Source organism: Gasterosteus aculeatus, chromosome 1, assembly GCF_964276395.1.
Source record: "Gasterosteus aculeatus chromosome 1, fGasAcu3.hap1.1, whole genome shotgun sequence".
Classification (NCBI taxonomy): domain Eukaryota; kingdom Metazoa; phylum Chordata; class Actinopteri; order Perciformes; family Gasterosteidae; genus Gasterosteus; species Gasterosteus aculeatus.
Window position 1 is genome coordinate 26,076,252 of NC_135688.1, and position 21,214 is coordinate 26,097,465.

The window sequence follows — 21,214 nt, forward strand, 5'->3', positions numbered from 1 at the left end:
CGAGGGAGAGAAAAAAAAAAAAAGGTAACACTCTGAAGTCAAACCTGCTCTTTCATTACACTCAACATATTCACAACTTCATCAAAAACACCCCCCGCCCCCTCTCCACCCCCCACGCAGTTGGCAACAGGCGAGAAGAACGTCACGTTCCCCCTTTTAGCCGCGTCCCCGTTAATTGGCGAGTGTGAGTGCGCCGGAGAGGGAGCGCCGCGTGCGGAATGTGCGATCACACGTAGAAACCGCTGTTCGGCGGTGACGCCTCACCGACCCCCCCCCCCCCCCCCCGTGACACAGGGGATCAGTGCTGGAAGTTTACTTTCTAAAGAAAAAGCAGGCTTCTTTTCAAGAGCGAGGAAAATAAATAAAATTAAGATGATTTGTGATTGATTTGCTCCAGTTGTTAAACACAATACAGAGTGTGCCTCTATATAGAACTCGATATCTACATTGCACTGTATAATTGAAAGTAGCATATTGGTTGTGTTGCACGCAAACTACTAGTGACTGCCAACACCTGCTGCTCCTTGCTGCTAACGCAGTATGTTGTGTGTGTGTGTGCGTTCATGTAGTCGCTTCCCAACACCTCCAGGTGCCTGCGGAGCGCCCGCGGTTACCTTGGCCTCGATGGCGGCCTCGGTGCAGGCCTGCAGCATGGTGAGGTGGTGGGCGAACACCAGGAACTTCAGCTGCTCTGCCTCCAGCATCATCTTAATGTAGTCCTTCACAGCTCCCGCCTGACCCCCCCGACCCCACACACACACACACACACACACACACACACACACACACACACACACACACACACACACACACACACACACACACACACACACACACACACACACACACACACAAGAAAGAGACACACATGAAAGAGAGCTGCTGAATCCATCACTTCGCTGGCCGGCCGCACGCACTGAGCAATCGGCTGGCTGAGAGAAGAGGTCGATTAATCACCGCAGCCTTCTTCTCTGCGTGATCGATTCTCTATCGAATGCCGCGGATCCGAACTCTAAAAGCAAGTTCGCGGAGGGGCAAGGGGCCGGAGTTCGGAGGGGCGGGGGCTGTAATTGTCAGCTCAGGTAGTGTGGGCAAATCAATAACTCTGATATGATTTGTGCGTGCGCTTCGTCGCCAGACACAATAAAAAGTCACCTTTTGTTTCGCGGGCAACGGGAGAAATGGAACAACTTAATATAGACTTCTTTTTTTTCAAATGTCTTTATATTTGATTTATTGTCAGTTCGTCAGAGAATATTCCGGCCTTTATCATGCCTCGCAAGCGCCCCTTAAAAAGTACACTTTACAGTAGCGTTTCATAGTTCACTGTTATGATTAATGCCTGGTATTTCTCTGGATTGATTAATGCTTTAAAAAAAACAAAAAAAAAACCACCACCCGGCTAATTCAACCGGATTTCGCAACCCTGATTGACAGCGCGAAGCTAACGGTCTAAAAAAAGGTGGCGGTGAGTTAACTATGCCCCGCGGGTCTCCGTACCTATTAGCGATCGCGCCGTGGCGGCCTGTCTTCGCCACTTCCTGCTGGGTGTGCTGAGCGAGCGTGTCATCAGGCGGCCGGGGCTTCGGCTCGTCTCGCAGGGCCCAGAATAGGCCCGATTGGTGAGAAACGCTGAGTTCTGATTCCAGTCAAGCAGGGTTTCTTTCTTGGGATGGGAGATGGGGGAGCGTGGGGGGGGGGGGGGGGGGGGGGACTGCCTTCGTGTTGTGAATCTCTCAAAATTCCTGCAACCTGACAACCTCAGCTGCCATCACACCTGCTGTGGTGGGTGAACCTCCGCTTTGCCCTGCAGGTAATTAGCCGACGCGCCCAATAATGAATCTCCTCGCCGGGCATGCCGACCCCGTTTTGATCGGGGTGGGGGGGGCTCATTACTGACGGTTCGGCTTCGCCGGGCTTCCTTCCGCCAAGTTTAATTAGTGCACAAAGTTCTCGGGCTTTCTGAAGCGGCCCCGTTAGATCGCTTTAAAGTCCGGCATCAGAGCTGTCCTCTCTCTGGGTAATTGGGAGCAGATGCTTGGCGGGTTAAGCAATAAAAATACCCCAAAGGCGTTTTGGCGGTGCCGTCGCCGGGCGGACTGGCAGGCCGGCGGCATGCAGGGACCATGGTGCCCGTCAAGACTGACATAGATGTGCGAGCATTTCCCAGTCCTTCTTATCGTACTGGAGAAAATAAAGCGGGGGAAAAAAGAAGAACGAAACAAAGAATGTTTGTTTTCTCAAGTAGAAAGGGTGTCCGGCTCTATAAAAAAAAAGGAAAAGAAAACAATAGACGAGGAAATGAGACTGGGTCGGGAGTATTGGCTTTGAGGTGGGCGGGTTGTGGTGTGGGAGGGGGCTTTGTAATGAAAGGAGGTCCAGTGTTAGGCTAAACCGAGCAGAAATCCAATCAGCAAACAATGGCGAGCGCGGAAAAAGATCCAAGTTGGGAGGCAGGCTGAGCGAGCGGCGCGTCGATGATTGCGTTCGGGTGTTATCTCCGGTCTTCCTTGACCTCTGAAATGGTGAAGGAGGGGGTGGAGGGTCTCAGGCTAATTGAGAGAAACCTCGGCTCTTGTACATGGCAGACGATTTGGCGAGGGGGTTGCCCTGTTTGTTGGGAATGTTTTTTCCACAGCCAAGTGCCAGAGGAGCGGAAACGGATCACTGTCGGTACAAAATGTAAATGCTTGTTAAGATCATCACCACCGGTTGTTCTGACCCCCGACCCTCCTCACACCGTGTGCATCGAGCCACCTTTCCCACATCGCCTATTTCTCGCTCATTAAAAATGAGCCGTCACTTCAAACTGGAAGGCCGGCCGAGTTACCATGGCAACAGCATCACAGAGATGCTATTTTCAGTGCGGCGTGTAACTTTGAGGTAAAGTGTAATCATGCCAGGCTGGACGCAACTAAATAATACCTCAGCTATAACTCCCTACTTTGTCCAAGTGCTTTCACCAGCGACGATTAGGCTGTTACCATGGCGATGCTTTCCCATGAGATCTCGCCAAGCAGTTGGCCAAGCGCTCTGAACATGATGCCGCGATATCAATTCAACACCTCCTGAAACATCAAAACGGACTGAAAAAAAAAAACGTGTTGATTTTGAGACTATTTAACCGGTTGCAGGTGTAGCCAGATGTTTTAATTGTTGGGAGCCTTTGGGACACACTTCCATCCGTGAGGCAACGTTGCACCATGGATGTGATGGCATCTGTTTTTTAAAACACTATTAAAAGGAGGTTGTTACATATGTAACATCATATTTTTAATATAATCGGCACAGAGTCATGCGAGTGGCATCAAGCCTCTTATTAAGCTCTGACAAATACGCAGTTTCTTAACCCCTCACACAGCGAAGGTGATTGTAGGATTCAAAGGAATAGCGTTTAATGACAAAGGCCGAGGTTCAAACAAGATCTACACAGGCACCATCTGGTCCCCAATTACCTTGGCGATCGCTGTTTGCTTGTACATCTGTGTGACGAGGCCCATGACCTGAGTGAAGGGGTTGTCCGTGGCGACGTCCCCCGACCCCACTCCCCTCATCAGTTTCTCCCACTCGGCGAAGCTGGCCGAGGCCTCCTGCAAGAGAGAGAGAGAGAGAGAGGACTTGGTGAGGCCCCGTCCTTCATTTCTTCATTCACACATATTTTCCGTCTCGCTTGTTCTCCACTGCGTTTTTCTTTTTTTCTTTGTGATATAAAGGGCAAAACAATTAATGGTGCTGCCGGGTGTCCTACTTTCCCTGGAAGAGAATGAAACAGGGAGAGAAAATAGAGAGGGATGGAGAATTCCCAAGGATGCCACCCTCCCTCCTCCTGCCTGGGCTGCTGAGCTAGGTGGGTCATGAGTATCTCCCAATTATAGCCGGCGTGTGACAAGCCGGGGTCGAAGATGGAGAAGCAGCCGGGCCGGGACGATAAATCAAGCAACGGCCTGCGCGCTCATTCTCTCTCTCTCAAGGTGATTGGCGAAGGAGTATTTAAGGGTGCGAGTTTGGGGAGCGCAGCGGGGAGAAAAGAGAGGCACATTTGTTAGTGTAGCCGCACGTGTATCCCCAAAAACGCACACCAGAGCACTGGAACGCAATGTATTATGTGGGAATGTGAGGAGAAAAGATTGCCACTTTATTGTCTCACTTCAGAGCACTTGGTGATTAAAGGTTATTTTGAGCCTTTTGTTCACAACTGTCTGAATTTCAGTTTGAAATGTGTTGAGAGGAGGAGGGGTGGGGGGGGGGGGGGGTTCAACATATTTCCGGTGACGAACGTTTGGAGCGCTGCATATCAAATGAAGCAGAAACTGCGAAGCCATATGGTGAGTTGAGGGAGGGGGTTGTCCACGCGTGATTGAGCACATATGTACAGGGAGAGTGGGTGAGGAGTGTGAGCGGGCGGGGCAGGGGGGGTGCTTCACATAATTAGGATTTCAACGGATTTGAACCCTCGTCAAATCAAGGACGGGCGAGTTGGGGGGGGGTAGCAGTATTGTATTGCGGGAATTTCTCTTAAGTATCCCCCTCAGATTCACTCTGCAGCGTTGACGTGGCTTGGGCTGTTGCCCAATGTTTATTTCTAATTAAAACATTTCACATTCAAGGATTGGGGGGGAAGGGACGGCGGGGGGAGAAAAAAAAAAACACTGTTGATGATATTCACTAGGCCAACACTGACAAAAAGGCCAGAGATGAAAACGTAAAGGGCAGGAGGGGCATAAAAAGTGTCTGCTGTGGAAGATAAAAGCCGTCATTAGGGAGTAAAATGAGACGAGGGGCGAGCGGCGCTGCTGAACACTAGATATCAACACTGGGCAAAGCGGTGATTAAAAACAGTTTTGTTGGAGGGGGAAAAGACACCCGGGCGGCCTTTTCAGGTTTCGTATTGCTCAGGTTTCCCCTTTCTGATGGGGAGGCACAATGGCCGTCGCTTTGGGTTCACACTTTCGCCTCCCTTAACATAACGTCCAGAGAGCAAAGAGAGCGACCAGGAGACGACGACGTGAACTTTTTCAAACGCTCACCACTATGCAGCAACACTTGGTGTACACGTGAAAGCGTCCTTTAACAGTTGAGGATCGGTCTGACTGTTGAGCTACTTCCTTATCACGCTGACGTGATTAGAGGACTGAAGAGCTCCTCCAGTGTCCCCCACACTCATTCTGGACCCCCTGTTGTAGTGGTGACAGTGGTGACCCAGTGCAGAGAGTGGAAGCCGGGTGCACAGGTCACATTAGCAATCACGTGTGCTAATATACAGCGCGGCGTTGGAGGCCACAACCATAACGTTGTGAGGGTGGGGGGGGCACCTACACACCAAACATGACATCCACTCGTGACATTGAAAAGGGAAGTTATTTAACCTCAAAGCAGATATGGTCCGGAAAGAAACATCAGAAAATAGTCATTAAATTTCCATAACTTCCAGTTACCGCTTTAAATTGCGTGCTTTGCAAACTGGTAATCAAAAATCTAAACTAAATAAATACAATGGGTTAGGGCAGTGGTCCCCAACCTTTTTTACCTCACGGGCCGGTTTCATGTCAGACAATATTTCGCGGACCGGTCGAGAAGGTCCGACGGGGGGGTGAGGCGGGGGGAATGTAGTAAGGCGAAACTGCCGTGCACGGTAAAAGGACAAGAAAAACGCCTGGTGACGCGTGGAGAATATGTAAGAGGGACGAGCGCACATAATTAGGAGAAAATCCGGTCAATTTTCAAAATAAAACATTTTTCAGAAAAAAAATATATATAAGCTTTCTGTGGTGCGGCCCGGTACCAAACGGCCCCGCGGCCCGGTGGTTGGGGACCACTGGGTTAGGGTTAATTTATAAACATCAACGCGGACCTTTAGGTGATGTAAAACCGCCAAAATGTTTGGTGTATACATTTCTATGTGTTTATATGTATATATTTATATTACAAATAATACATTTTTGTTAACAAATCTCTGCAGACATCACATTCGGTCTGATGGACCTCGATCAGAGCAGAGATAAAATGGTGAAAATTAACATAACATTTGCAAAATTCTAAGAATGGAAAAGTGACATGTTCGCTATATCAGTTGAGGAGAAAATCAGCATAAAAAAAAAAGAAAAGATGATTAGCAGGTGAATATTGTCTGTATTACGTATCTATACATCATCTTTAATCACCCCCCGATGTGTTGGGAAATACACAAACCTGGAGATAACAGAATGCAATTTTACCTAACAGCGTGAATCTGCCTCATCTCCATTAATCGAGTGGCATGCGACTGGATATTTGGACACAACGCCTTTATTCAATTGGGCATGTACGATTAATCATTAAGTCCATCAACAGAAAAAAAATATTTGGGAACTATTTTTGATGGTTAATAAATGTTTTTTCTCAAGCTGGACATTTGATAATGTCACCTTGGGCTCTGGGAATTTACGAGCGGCACCCAATTATTATCTGACATTCAAACAAAACGATCAACTAATGATTATTCTGTCGTGAAAAACAATTGCTAGCTGCAGCCCCGGAAAACAGCTTCAGATGTCAAAAGGCCAGGCGTTGTCGTCTGACGTGTACCTTGGCGGCCTCCTTGGGCAGGTCAAAGGGGATGCGCTGGCGGACTTTGGGGGGCAGCTGCTTAAGCACGTCGGACTTGAGACGACGTATCATGATCTCGCTCAGCCGGCGGTGCAGCTCCTCCAGGTTGGATGCCCCGCGACAGTCCCACTGCCTGCGAGACCCAAAGTACCTGTGAGAGAGGAAAAAAACAGAGGGGGAAATGTGAGTGGCCATGCAATTCTTTTTTACATTTTTTTTTTTTCAATATATGGAAAATCCAGAGAAACTTCCTAAGAAGACGTAATTATTTACGGCGATGCCCTGAAGGCGTAGTTGAACACATTTAAAACATTCCCATCTGGGAGCTGCTCAGCACTGCGGCAGCTTTCCATCGTGTACCGCTGAGGAGCTCTGCTGGAGCAGTCGGTGTGCGAGTGTGGGCCACTTTGAGGAACAGCAAACTATTTTGTCTAATAGCCAAGAGAGCAGGTTTAACCAAAAACTTGCACGGCAACTTCCACAATGTAACTGCCAAGCAGATTTTTAGAATAGAACTGGCCCTCCGCACAAAGGCTCGTCATCTGCCACATTGGCTGGAAGTGTGGGCAAACTTAACAAGCCGATGCCAAAACACGCCGCTTCACGCTTTCGGTTTCCTGACATGCAGTTGCTGAGAAAGGAGGAAGGGAAATAATGTTTCTGCTTCTGGTTCGCATAGGGGGACTTGAACCGGCGACTCGACAGCCGCGCGGCTTCTCTTCTCCCTCCCACAATAGGGGGGGCAATAGGGAGGCTCCGCTCATGTGACACTACCTTGAGCCTTTGTGTGGACGTGCCACACCGAGCGCTATTGCATACAATGTGTTATCATTAACGCCGAAGGGCCCATCCAAAGCGCAGCGGCCCGACTTTGACGGACATCCAAGACAATGCACTTGATGTGTGTGTTCACACGCGTAATTGATCGTCAATGGTAACTGGCAGCCGGTTGGCATTTAACGCTTGGCTCCGGTCGAGGTCTGGCTCTGACAACAAAACCACCACAACTCAGCGGCATCGGCACTCGGGACTCAGGCACAGCTCCCCTCATCCCAGCAGACACTTGAAAAGAGTGGGAACTTAATGGTGGGTGAGATCCATTGGAAAGCCTGGTTATATAACTGAGCAAATAACTAAAGAGTGTATAAATAAGCACGGATTCAAATTAGGTTTGATTTGGCAACTTAAGACGTTAGTTTATCCACGTCTTTTAGAGAGAGTTGGACACAATAATTGATCCAACTAAATTCGAAGCTAGGACTACATAGCTTATTCAAGCCTTAACTTGTAATTAGGGCTGGGCCGTATGGCCAAAAATCCCTATCACCGTATTTAGTAAGGTTCTGACAGTACCCCAGTATGTGACGGTATTGCTTTTTTAAGTAAACACATTAATTCATTGACCCCGAAAAGGACCGCCGGCTCCCGGCTGTTCACCGCTGCTGGCCAACTTGCTCGCAACTGGCCGGCTAGTTAGCTTGTTAGCTAGTTAGCTTGTTGTGGCTGCCAGTGTTGCCGCCAGAGGTTCGACAGACTTAATCTTTTTCTGATCTAACGTAACAAAAACCAAAAACCTTCCAAACAGACACAGCTCCTCTCTCACATGTGGAGTTGGTGCATCTCTGGTCTCGTTGTCCTCTATCGCTCTTTTCCGTGTGTTCATGTAGCAGTTACTTCTTGTTGTGAGCTGTACCCAGCATGCAGTTCAGCGGGGTAATTTTTTATAAATGTACAATTATTAGTGTTACAAATTGTTTGTGTCACAAGCTGTTGTGGTGTTTTACCCTGTTAAAGAGTGTTTGTTGTGGGTTATTCATGGTCGTTAAATCACTCACCTAAGACAAGTAGCTCCCACCGCTGGACGCTCCTCGATGACGTGTAAAAATAAATTCTGGCGCCCGCCAAAGAGCAACGTCAATTGTTATGGCGTTACGAACACCAGTACGAACAATATGTGAGAAATTCATACCGTACGGAAATCTGAGACCGGTATAACGGCCAGCCCTACCTGTAATAACTAATTTGATACATGGGACATGTATTGTAGCATTAAGCTACGCTACATATAAGTGGTTTATATGAAGTTTATATGAAGCGCATGTTGGCTTGGGTGTGTGCGTGTGTTGAAGACTCACCTGTATTGGGCGTTGCAGTATTTCTTGGCGTAGTCTGTCCAGGTTCCGAGCTTTTTGGGGTAGAGGGCATCAATCTGCATGAAAAGCTGTGAAATACAGCGACAGGAAAAGGCACTTAATAGCTGGTTTGTCCAAAGCCACCAGAGGGTGTGTGTGTGTGTGTGTGTGTGTGTGTGTGTGTGAGTGAGTGAGTGAGTGAAAGGGGAAAAGAGATAGATACCAGGGGCCTCATTTATAAAACCTTGCGTAGGATTTGCGCCAGACGCACGTACGGATGAAACGTAGGACGTGCGTACGCACAGAAATATTCAGACTTATAAAACTGTGCGCACGCACGTCCTACGCAGTTTACCCTTAATAAATCACAACCACTTCTAAATGCACCGCAGCTTTTGCGGCTTCATGTCACGCCCATAGTTGCACATATATAGTCTGTGGAACACCCACAAATTAATATTCATCGATTGCGAAATCATGACAAACGCTGAGAGGAAAACGAAGAAACGTAACTTCGAAGTCGAAATTATCATCGCCGAGGTGGAAAGGAGAAGTGATTGCGTACGCCTTCTTTTGTGCGTACGCAACGTTTATAAATGAGGTCCCAGGAGAATGTGTGAGCGTCTTACGGAGTCCCATTTTTTAATTAACCTAATTTTGATTGCAAGATCCATTCTAATCCCTCATATATTTTACTCCCAATATTGCTTACTTCCTTTGCTTTTGAAATGCCGAATGATTTGTCATCTTACCTTGAATTTACTGAAATTATACTAACGTTACATGAATTCAGAAACAACACATTCATCCAACAGAAGTTGAAACAGTCCGCTACATTTGGAGTAGCTTGCCCTGCCTTATTTTAGCTTATGTTAGCAACAACACACAGAACGACCAAATCTATTTTGCGGCTGCAGTGTTTCTTGGTCTGGATAAACAGAGGTTTATGGTGTCTAATGTTAGCTGTAGATAATTATGTCAGTTACACAGCAACATTTAACTTTTTCAATCTTCTCCACTAAAGATATTGATACTGCTGCATGTTTTACCAAACGCCCCTTTCCATTAAGAAGCATATAACGTTAACGTTGTAGCTCATGTTAGCAAACTGTAGCTAAATGCTGCTAACTCACAAACGTAATGCTGAGTCATTTAGAGTCATAAACACAGAGTCAGTTTGTGACTCTCAATTATTAATAACGTTTCATGTCACAAACAAATATTTCAATGAGTATATAAAAACAAGGTTGAACAAAGATTAAACACACTGTACCTCAACAGGCGACATGCTTTCTTCTGTAGCGTCAGTTGCCCCTGTAGCCAGTGTTGCTAACATGCTAACCCACCAATATACACTTTCAAAATAAAATACTTTGGAAAAACTGTAACTGACATAGCCGCAGTTGAATTATAGTTTTTTTTTTCTTCAGTCTTTGTGAAAAGTAAAGCTAAGTAGGCAGCTGCTGGCAGTAACTAAGTATTTAGCGCTAGCTTCCAAGCGGTATCAATCTCCTCACTGAGTAGGAAATTGATTAATCCTGTGTGTCCCCAAATAAAGAATGAATGATGAATGACAAACTCTGATTAATCAAAAAATATATATTTAACTTTTATGCAAATATCAGATTTAGCAGTGTGACACTAAAATGCCACACAATTTTCACGGTCATAACTTCACACGTTTCACTTTCTGAAAGTTTCCCACAATCACTCAAAGTACCAAAAGCTATTTTCAGGGGATTATTGGCAGACGTCGCCTGTGCTCACCATTAGTCTACCGTTATTTGGTGTGTCTTGTGCGCAACTTATTCAAATGCTGTCCTTCGCCTAGTTTACCAGCCCTGCCTGTGCAATGGTTATTTGTGTCAGCGCCCGACCAACCAGGTCAAACTGCCTGGTTGGTCGGATAAGATAAGGCGAAACCAAAAAAATGAAACCGATTTGAAATGGAAAGTAAATGAGTAAAAGTAAAAATATATATATTTTTTTTAAAAGAAGATCTTTGCATCGTTAAAAAAAAAAGCTCTCCCGTGTGGCATCGCTGTCAAATTTGCAGAATCGGCAGAGATTTCTGAAGGACTGACATCATCGGCGAGGCCATTGGAACGAGCAGCTCGAGAGCGCCATTGTAAACTCAGGGCTTGTTCGACGGGAACTTTGCATCCCCGCCCTCACACTGTTGATATAATAGGTGGGTGGAATGAGGGCACATCGTGAACGGTGCAGCATGCCCCGAGCTGTGTGCTAACTCAATGTCAGAGCCACAGTGAGTAATGATGGCAGCGGGGAGACTGGCACACAGGCAGGGACGGGGCTTATCAGGTTCATGCTGCCGATGATAAAATGTTATATTGGGTTTCAGATTCTAGTGGCAGGGAGAGGGAAGAGAGATTATATCTAAAAAAAAAAAAAAGAACCTCAACACTGCGGGGCAAGGCAATGGCAAAGAGACACACACACACACACACACACACACACACACACACACACACACACACACACACACACACACACACACACACACACACACACACACACACACAGAGTATATAACACGTGTTATCACACTCTGTCTCCGTGACACACCTTCTCCAGATTTGTTACAGGCACCAACTTTGCTCCGTTTTGGAATTAATTAGCTGCCTGCGATCTCAGTTAATTATCATGATCGAGTCGAGGCAATAATTAAGTTTTCCTCGCAGCGAAGTGGCAGTTTGATGACAGAGGAGTCTGAGTTCCGCCTCACGTACGATACTTAAAAGTAGTCAACACAGAACCTATGATGTCAGACTTGTAATGTCGTTGGTTATCAGCGCCATTACTGCGTTAGCAAACCGGTTTTTGGCTGCATACAACAGGGACAGAATTAGTTTTATTTAGATGTATACAAATTGTATTGAATCACATATGTGTCATGGTCTCACACTAGACCATGGCACAAGATTCTGGCTCTAAATGTACCAAAGTGTGATATAAAAAAATGATATTATACTAATAGAATATTTCTGATCTCTGTAAAGAAAATGTATTTTTACTATACATGTTCATATTATGCTGGTTGAATAAACTACATCATTTGTAAACGGAGTCAGTAAATTGACTTCTTACGCCACATTATTAACTACGGCCAACATAAGCAGATAACAAACAACATCACAGAAGCCCAAATTAACGATGCTCCCGGGGGAGGCCTGGATGGGAAGGTAGAGACCGCGCATAGAGGCCTCAACATAGAGCTGAAGCAGTTCTCCATCATTAGGGCCCAGTGGACATACGCTACGTCTTATTGATACAGTATTGTCGTCGCACGTCGAGGCCCCGAAAGGATTTTCCTACACGCCATACTGCGCGGCTGCAGTGATGGAATACGGCTGCAATCCACCGCTTCGAAGCGCCATATATAAAAATGATATAATAAATCATTATGGATATGGGGAACGACTTCGGCGCTCTCAAAACACCGTTGTCCTGTGAGCAGCCCTTCTTATTGTCTCAAAATTCAATAGTCCCCCCCCCCTCCCTCCCCATGCGCCTCATTTTATTACATGTCTCATTTATTGCCGAGCGGTGTCTGTTCATATCGGCCTTTGCAAATGAAGTTTTTGCGCAACAAAAGGTTATTGAAATAAGACCACGGGATCCTGGAGGATAAGTGATGCCGGGGAGAGTTAATTGGCTTTTTGAGTGCTGGATCAGAGCGCAACGTGCAAGTTGCCATGGCGATCTACCTTCGCTGCGAGAAGGCGCTTTGTGAGGAGCCGCAGAAGAGCCGCGAGTCACTAATGTTTCTTCATTAGTCTGGGTTAAGAATCAAGACTTTTGAAAATGCAAGGAGAAAAAAGAAATGGAAGCTCACTCCCATAATAGGCAATTCCCCAAATTCCCTTTTATCAGATTGCTTTACCTCTTCGGGCCGACCCAGGGCCGGGGTCCCGGTGAGCAGGATGGCCCGCTTGGCGCCCTGAATCAGGGGTGCCAGAATCTTTGTCCGCGCCGCGTTCCTGGACTTGAGGTAGTGCGACTCGTCCACCACGACCACGGCGAAGCGCTGCCGACTCAGAGCGTCCACCAGGGGGCGCGCGTCCGTGGTGAGCAGGCCGTAGCCGAGCACCGTCACCTTACTGCTGGAGATGCCCCTGTAGGGAGGGACACACACACACACACACACACAGTTCAAAACTCACTGTAAGTAATCCGTCTTGAAATACGTAATTGTTGATGTTTACAAAATGCTCTCTTTTAGCAAACACTATTTAAAGAAGGGAAAACAGCGCATCAATTTGGGCCTATTTTCAGCCGTGGATTTATACACATTTGATGAGAAGAGCACTTTTAAAAAAAGGCAGAATGCCAGCTCTTCGAGATGGAGTCAAAATGAACCGCGCTGCCCACCGGCGTCCTAGTGACGGAAAAACGTCACCCGCGGGGATCACTGATGTGTTTTTAATCGGTTTTAAAAGACAACAAAAGGAGCCCTGCGGCGCAGAGGGAAGAAGAGACGCCGGGCTCTGACACAATGCGTGTTACGGAAGATGGGACGGCCAAATCCTTTTCTTACACTGCAGTCATCTTAAACGCTGACAAATGGGTGTCAACGGGCAGAGCTAAATACAAACTCAACATCTGCTTTACTGCGTAGCCCTCAAGGTAAAGCAAACCCTATTCAAAAATGGTGTGTGTGTGTGCACTTGATAAATGTCACACACACACACACACACACACACACACTTCCATCCTGGGCTGTATTGCACTTTTGTTTAAATATTTCTTCGAGTTCACGCCCTCCCCCAACGAACACAAAAGCAGATAAACAAACAAACGGAGCAAGGTGGAATTCGGCTTCACAGGAACTCGGATGAGAATCTCAGAGAACTCTAAAACTCCCCAGCATCTGTCAGCTTCTAATTCTTTGTCTCCACCACACACACACACACACACACAATTCCAACGATGAAATACACCTAAAGGTGCCATTCAAGTTCTACTGAAGAACGAGTGAGTCAAAACACCGAGAGGAGATGCTGCATAATTCTTTCCCTCTTTCCTCGCCGTACAGTCATTAACACATCCCGGTTCAAGGACGCGTTTTTCCCCCCCCAGAAGGCTTTCACAACTTCTTTTTGCACCTCGTGAGTGATGAGAGATTTGTTTTCTTCTGTTTTTTCCCCTCAGTCGCAGTTACAGAAAGTTTGTTTTATTCAAAAAGAGAGGGAAAAAAAACACTAGTGGGAACTAGGGGAAAGTTGAGATGATAATAAAAGTATTAGTCCAACAGCAAAACCCCAATCAATACGAACAGCTGTGAAAATGAGACGCATTCCTCCGCCGCAGCATCCCCCCCCCCCCCCCCCCAGAGGAAAAGAATTTCCGCTCCTGTTCAATATTGTGCACGCTGGCATTGACGTGATTCGTCTGTCAGCGCTGTCAAACACCGGGTCCCGGCCCACTCCCGACGCCGGGGGGACACTCCGAGATTAAATTGTCAGCCACGACTTCTCCGTCCATCACGCCGTGTGTGTGTTTGTGTATATTCGTCCCACCGCGTCGAGAGGATTACCATCGCTTTTGTGACTCTGCCCTCAAGTTAAGTTCAAATAGGGGCTGCGTGCGACCTCTCACTTACATAATCCTGCGTATGATGAACATAATCCACGGGATTATGCGCTCCGTTTGGACACATCCCGGCCACAAGGCGAACGTGCAAAAAGTGTCTCTATCCGCTTATTATCGACAAGAATGAATTCAAATGTATTGTTGATTTATTATTAAAGTACAAAAGTTTTTTCCTAGTTTTAACATCTCAAAAGATTGATTTTGTTAATTTGATAATTTGTGACCTTTAACTTAAAATAGTGATATATGCAGTAGGAATAGTCTTTATAAGAGTATTTTTCTGAATGTTTGACTTTATGGCTCTCAAAGTGCAGCTTTAATAAGCAGTTTGACAGCAGCCCGGGCTCATCCTTTGCTAATATTTGCCTTTCATTAAAGGAAACACATATCCACAGCTAATCTAAAATTCACAGATTAAACTGTGTGTTGTCTATCTAAAGCACAAGGGAAAAATTCCAATGATATATTTTGATTATGATTCTGCAAAACCGGATGCATGTTGTATTATGAAGTACTTTATACTACAGAGTTGTGCTTCTACCTATCTGACCTATGACGGCAAATCAGAGGAAAATCAGCATGGACCGGATTTGCGCTCTCGGATTTTGACTTTGATTCGCCTTCATACTGACCATAATGAACAATTCACTAGCTGGTGATTTAGTAGCATTTAGCAGCTAAAGATACTTGATGTTGGAAACCAAAACAGATAAGAAGAAGTGCACGTTGGACTTGCACTGCATACGGGTTGAGAAGCATGAACCCAAACGAACACCTACATGGTGTGGCTCTTGTTCTCCACCAGGTTGATGTCTCCAGGCTGCAGTTCGGGGATCCACCGCTCCAGCTCCTCGATCCACAGATACCTCAGGGACGAGGGCACCACCACCAGGAGGGGCCACTCCTGCCGGAAGGCGTACGCCACGGCGACGGCCTGCACCGTCTTCCCGAGACCCATCTGGAGCGACCGAAATCGAACGGGGGAGGGCGGGGTGGCGGGGGGGGGGGGGGGGGAGGGGGGAGCGAGAGAGGCAAGTCAATCGCACGACGCCACAATCTGCGGCAAATTGCATATGACGGCCGAGCTGATGCAAGGCCCCAGAGTAATAAGGTCTCAGAATGATTCTGGTGTCAAAAGCGATTAGGCGCTCGGGAGCGCTGCACAGGGCTGACAAATTCATTTGGGAGTCATGCACCGACGCCACAGGCTCCTTTTATTTATTTATTTGTTTTATGTGTTTTTTGTTGTTGTTTGTGTTGTTCTTGTTCTTGTTCTTCTTGGGAAAAGCAGATTTCCTGAGCCAGCGTTGTCGCGTGCTTACCTCATCAGCGATCATACATCTGAAAGACAGAAGCAGAGAGAGAATACCCATCAGGCCCGAACGCGTCGCTATGAGGAGGGTCCACAGCGACTCAGAGGGAATTTGGGAACACACACACACACACACACACACACACACACACACACACACACACACACACACACACACACACACACACACACACACACACACACACAGGCACGCCTGGTCCCATTTTGTCACTTGAAACCAGGGAGCAACACGCCGGGTGATGCAGAGGCTTGAGTATAATTGCCAAAGTCAAACTATTTTTTTAGAGGAAGGTTTTAACTTTTTAACTGTTTTTATAATGAAGTCGGCTTACGTGTCTCAAAGACTCAGATTAAAAATTGCAGCAGCAATCGGTTGGGCTTCAGGAAGGGAATGGAGGATCTTTATTTCCGTTGACCTTAATTAAATGAAGCCTCAAGTCTTCCAATGAAAAACTTTGATTGATTGAAATTTGTAAAAAAAAAAAACATTTCACCAGTGAAATGGTGCTAGAAGCCTAAATATCTTTATCTGAACCTTAAACTTGCATCAAACTGCCGCCTCACCTGTGTCAAATATGAGTCTCTCCTGGCCAACCACACGGCAGCTAAAGGCCCCCCACCCGCCCCCGACCCCGGCATTAACATTGCGCATGATAAAGGGAACAATGAGAGCGTGACACATTCCTTGGCTGAAGTTGTCCCCCACTGTGGAGGAAGCACCGATAGATCAAACCCCGGCTCCCCCCGCCCCGTGTATACGGGGGCCCTTTTGTCATGACCTTGCATATTCATAAACGCTGCCAACACCGTGTCGAGAGCAGGCGGCTCGACCGAGCAGCTCTGAATACCTCAGACATGCTCTCTCATTATTCTCTCCCCCCCCTCCGCTGCACCTCCCGTCTCCGCCCCATTTCTCTCTTTCAGCTGAGGAACATGATTAATGTGCACCTTGCCACTGGTGTTTTTTTCTAATTGCCCACCGCAGCACACAGGCCCAGTCAGCGCAATGTGAGCGCACACACACACACACACACACACACACACACACACACACACACACACACACACACACACACACACACACACACACACACACACACAGAGTATAAAAAGAAATGCACACAAAAGAAAAAAAAGATGAAGAAAAGAAGCAAAATGACTAGATATACACTCACATGTAAACACACACACTCAGGTTTGCAGAAGTGTGTCCGGGGCAGGTGCTTGCCATTTGCCAGCACATTAATCATTCTGCTTTAAATAACCCTGGGTGTCGGTCTTGACGGTTTGAGACCGCGAGGATGCTGCGGCGCCGTTGCCTGACGCCGGCACGGCCCCGTCTTTCTAATGTTATCTCCGAGTGCCACAAGCCCCAAAGTGTCAGGAAATGGCTTTGACGGGTTTGACCTCCTCGCCGCGTGTGCGCAGTGGTCAGCGGGAAAGCCGCCGCACAACAGATTCAGAGAGCAATTTGGCTGTGTGTTGTAAATTAACTTCAAATCTTTTAGCGGGGTTAAGAAAAGTGTTTGGCCTGGTTTACAGCTTGCAGTCGACGGTTTCAAGAGTGTGTGTGTGTGTATGTGAAGGAAAAGTTAGCACAGCTATATGGGGCAATGCACAACTACAACTATTGTAGTCCGCAGGGATCCTTGTGAGCCTGGATTCAGCGACGGCAGTGTCGGACATCCAATAAAAGGGATTGGACAATGCTAACCACATCAGCTCTTTGGGCAAATTATTGTGCGGTCTGGTGCAGCAGCTCTCGAGATTTGTGTCCTGTGACCACTCCCTTGAATTCTGGCCTCAGATGAGCCTCGACTAGTTGAAACACTTTGATTGTTCTTCTTTTCTGGTGTTAAATCGTTCAATTAAAATGATATTGATGTACATCTAAAAAAGAAAAAAAAAGCCTTTGATAAAAAATATTTTCCATTCATTTGTTCAAACAAACTCACGACATCAACTACATGGAACAAACTGTTAAAGGCGTTTATGGAGGACTGTCGAACTCTTGGAATAAGCCCAATCGTCCTCTCAGGGCTGTAACTGCTGAGTCGGCACCTAATGATTTTAAGGTGAGCACTCTCACTCAGTACTTATGGGCGCAAATAAATCCACGCAGAGCACCAAGCCGCATCTCCGTCCGGGGGCCGTCGCAGGGCGCAGGGAGGGAGAGCTCACGCACAGACTGCCTATTGATCCCCCCCCCCTCGCACCAGCGGAGCGGCTCCTTATTCAATAAAAGCACGGCCGCTCGCCCGCAATAATATTCCCAACAAATCAAAGCACACAGAACACACGAGGCGAGCGGCGTGGCTCGCATCCGGCTGCGGTAAACACCTTAATGGAAGTGACAAATAATGTTGTTTTTTTTTCTTCAAGGTCGCACGGTGCCGCAATCCACAGATGTGCCCTGGGTGAACGGATGTTTTTCGGATAGCTGAATATATGCAGATGTCAGCGCTCTAATGGGCCCACTTGAGCCCAACAATCCACCACATCTCAAGGGTTTTTATTGTCGCCCTGTGCCACAGCGCACCAGTCTTCCTACACACGGCGTCTGAATTGCTACAGCGTCTTGATGTTTTTTGGGGTTTGGTGCTCTTGGACGCAAGGAGTATGAGATTTTATTTTTAAAAAGCGGAAAAAAATCCCCGCACAGATCCTCCCACGCTGTTAGATATCCAACATCAATCCATGATGCGTTTCAGGAGTTATTACAATGAAGCTGTTTATTTCATGTTTGCTTGTCAATCTGCCTTCGATTAGTAGAATTGGAAGTCTTGTAAGTATTGCTGAAGAAAAGTAAAAAAAAAAGAGAGGAGGGCACTGCCGCTTTAATTTGAATATCTTTTCCAGGATTTTCATTGATCAAATAAGGAACAGCAGGGTGCCACAAATACAAAGAAAGATCAAGTTTACTGTCTACGAAATATATTTTTTTAGCTTGTAATCTTTGCCGTCTGTCTGTTTGTTACTGCAGGCTTAAAACGCTGCATTTTAACTTCCTAGTCGCTTCATCATCCAACACGAAACTTTAAAATAATGATTCTGCCTGTAAGTGAACATAGGACCTTCGATCATAGAGCCCGCACTGCATCGCCCGCTACAATGGTGAAAGCCTGACCGCAGAACGGCATTCCGCTCTCGTCCCCTTCCACGCTAACTGTAAATATGTGCTCCGTCGACAAATCGTTGTCTGAACCACCTCCGCTGGCCAGTGATTGTCCAGTCAGAGCCTGGCAAGCGCAGCTATGGGCGGAATACAAAACAGACTAACTCGCGTCACATGCTCACTCTGCTTCCGGGCTCCATCTCCACCTACGACTTCTAACGCTAATGCCACGTCTCCAGCGAGACAAACCGATGCCAGTTGACCGGGGTGGCCGTCCACATGGTGCAGAGAGAGCCAATTGACACATGACCCGCCTCCCCACAGACACACACCTTCCACCCTGTGTAACAGAGCAGCGTCTCCAAGTGTTCTGCGGATCGATAAATGGCTCCTCGCATCACGGCGGCGGCGCTCAGATTGGCTCCCCCCCGTGCTGACCTTCCTGAGAGCCTGAGCCCACATTGACAGGCCACAGGCGGGAGGGGTTAGGGTCCTGGTCCCCCCCTCCCCCGCTTATGTTCAACACAGTCAAACACTTACAGGCTGGAAATGAGAGTTTTCTGATTATGGTAAAGACGTTAAGGATTTGAGTTATTTTCGTCATCAGGAAGTAAAATATCAAAAGAAAGAAACACGGGGCAACACTTTCTAAACACCATGCCTCTTCCTCGTTACTTATTTGACAAGCTGACCTTTTGTTCTACAATTACCTTTAAAAAAATGAGCAACCACAAACAAACAATAAACTCTCGATGCAACGGACTGCTCACCGTCCGTTCCTGGAGAGAGCGAACTCCACCCCCTCCCTTTGGAAAGGCATCAGGCGCTGCAGGAGCTTGCAAGGAAGGCCCGACAGTTGCTGTGACCATCTTGTGTCACAGCGAGAGCTCTGAAGGCCGTTATCGTCCATCTCCATCTGCAAGGCCTCATCCGTTTCTCGGCCCCTGATTTGAAGCAGAAGGGGTAAATAAATAACACTTACAAAACTGAGACTTTCAATACGCTATACTCATTGCTGATTTCAACATTTTTTTATGATAATGGTGACACGTGTTCCTCTGCTGCCAACCTGTGCTGACAGGAATGCAATTTTTCAAAGCCGGGGGACGCAGTACGATGGCCGAAGGAAGTAAAAGTGTCCCGTCTCAGCAGCCACTAGTTACAGCCGCATCTTTTTAGTGTGTCAACTCCCGCCGTCCTGGTCAGGCGCGGGCTAAAAGGCAAAAGTTATATCCTTAAGTGCATTATGCACAGAATATGTACATTGAAATAATAATTTTTTGGAGAGATTATCATATTAATTAACGCTATATAATTCTATGTGATTGCAACAACCACAAATTCATTGGTGGTTTATTTGAATCCCAAACCACCTCATTTAAATGCCTCAAAGTTCTCTTCTGGAGAGCAGCATGTTGAAGTCAACGAAGTTCTAATTCTATGCTAGCTAAAGTTATACATAACTTAACTTTAGCTGCGATATATTAACCGAACTAAAGGACAATATTGCAGATTAGGGGGAAACAGGCAATTAATATCCATTAAGTGTGCAAAGATCTACGTGACTTTTGAAGGCAGATTGTAGCGCAAACGGAAGTAAACAAACCTATATAAATAAAAGCTCTCAACGTTAGATTCTTCATTTTATACACCGGATACGAAAACCCAGTAGATGTGCACAGTGGAGGAAACTACCAAGCGAATAAACATTTTCTGCACGTTGTTTGAAACAGCTAAATGTCTCAAATTGCCTCTTTCATGGAGAGTCGATACGCCACGTGCAGCGTTGCTATGACATCGTGACTCGGGTGCAGAGCTCGGCCACATAACACGCGTGTAAAAGTATCGGGCTAGCAAAAGCTAAACAGGTAAAACCACAGTGGTATCTTAGGAAGTGCATGCGTGGTTTGCCTACCCGGGAAGACAGTGGAATGAAGCACAGAAACCTAACGCCAACGTTAGTTGTTTATTGAACAACAGACTACGGAATCACTAAAAAAAAAAAGTTTCGCGGGGAATGTTAGCGACGGTTCACTCGGTTTATACCACCGCGCATCCGCAGCACGCCAAAGTAATTCCCCCGACCGCTTGTCACTTTACGAACTAGTGTTATCACAACTCACCTCGGACAACATACGCATCAACGGCAAACAATATCTGCGGGGAATGACCGCGTGCATGCGTGCTGTCGAAACACACGCACACACACACACAAACAAAATCCAGCGACGGCAAGACGTGACATATTTTCAACCCCCCCTCCTCTACGTATCGAACGTGAGGATCTGACGCACTCCCTCAGCCTGCTGGACTCCTCCGCCTCTCTCCTTCACTCCGCCACCGACACTAGCTAACGTTACCTCACTCCTCGGTTTTGAGGCTACGGCTGTGCACCGGTTGTAAAGCAAAAGCGGTAAGGCAACATTAGATATCTGG

General features: G+C 46.9%; 2 protein-coding genes across 40 annotated transcripts in view; one reads left to right on the top strand and one right to left on the bottom strand.

Moving 5' to 3' along the window:
• zranb3 (zinc finger, RAN-binding domain containing 3) overlaps positions 1-21,041 on the bottom strand; it is a 53,719-nt gene extending 32,678 nt beyond the window's left edge. For 5 of the 8 annotated variants that reach the window (XR_013467143.1, XR_013467141.1, XM_078099300.1 and 2 more), the window contains exons 1-9: positions 20,902-21,041; positions 19,549-19,722; positions 15,653-15,671; positions 15,110-15,288; positions 12,622-12,853; positions 8,721-8,806; positions 6,565-6,736; positions 3,456-3,590; positions 615-734 (exon numbers count right to left, since the gene is read on the bottom strand). Coding sequence is in view for 6 of the 8 variants with exons in the window: in XM_078099300.1 (XP_077955426.1) it covers positions 615-734; positions 3,456-3,590; positions 6,565-6,736; positions 8,721-8,806; positions 12,622-12,853; positions 15,110-15,288; positions 15,653-15,671; positions 19,549-19,694 (1,089 nt within the window). In the remaining 2 variants the exon portion in view is untranslated. Of the gene's footprint in view, positions 1-614; positions 735-3,455; positions 3,591-6,564; positions 6,737-8,720; positions 8,807-12,621; positions 12,854-15,109; positions 15,289-15,652; positions 15,672-19,548; positions 19,723-19,847; positions 19,992-20,693 lie in introns of all 8 variants that reach the window. The other 3 variants (XM_078099320.1, XM_078099311.1, XM_078099305.1) reach the window with 3 other exon arrangements.
• r3hdm1 (R3H domain containing 1) overlaps positions 20,976-21,214 on the top strand; it is a 32,419-nt gene continuing 32,180 nt past the window's right edge. For 20 of the 32 annotated variants that reach the window (XR_013467126.1, XR_005713684.2, XR_013467128.1 and 17 more), the window contains exon 1: positions 21,055-21,191. The gene's annotated coding sequence lies outside the window, so the exon portion shown is untranslated. Of the gene's footprint in view, positions 21,192-21,214 lie in introns of all 32 variants that reach the window. The other 12 variants (XR_013467131.1, XR_013467132.1, XM_078099135.1 and 9 more) reach the window with 2 other exon arrangements.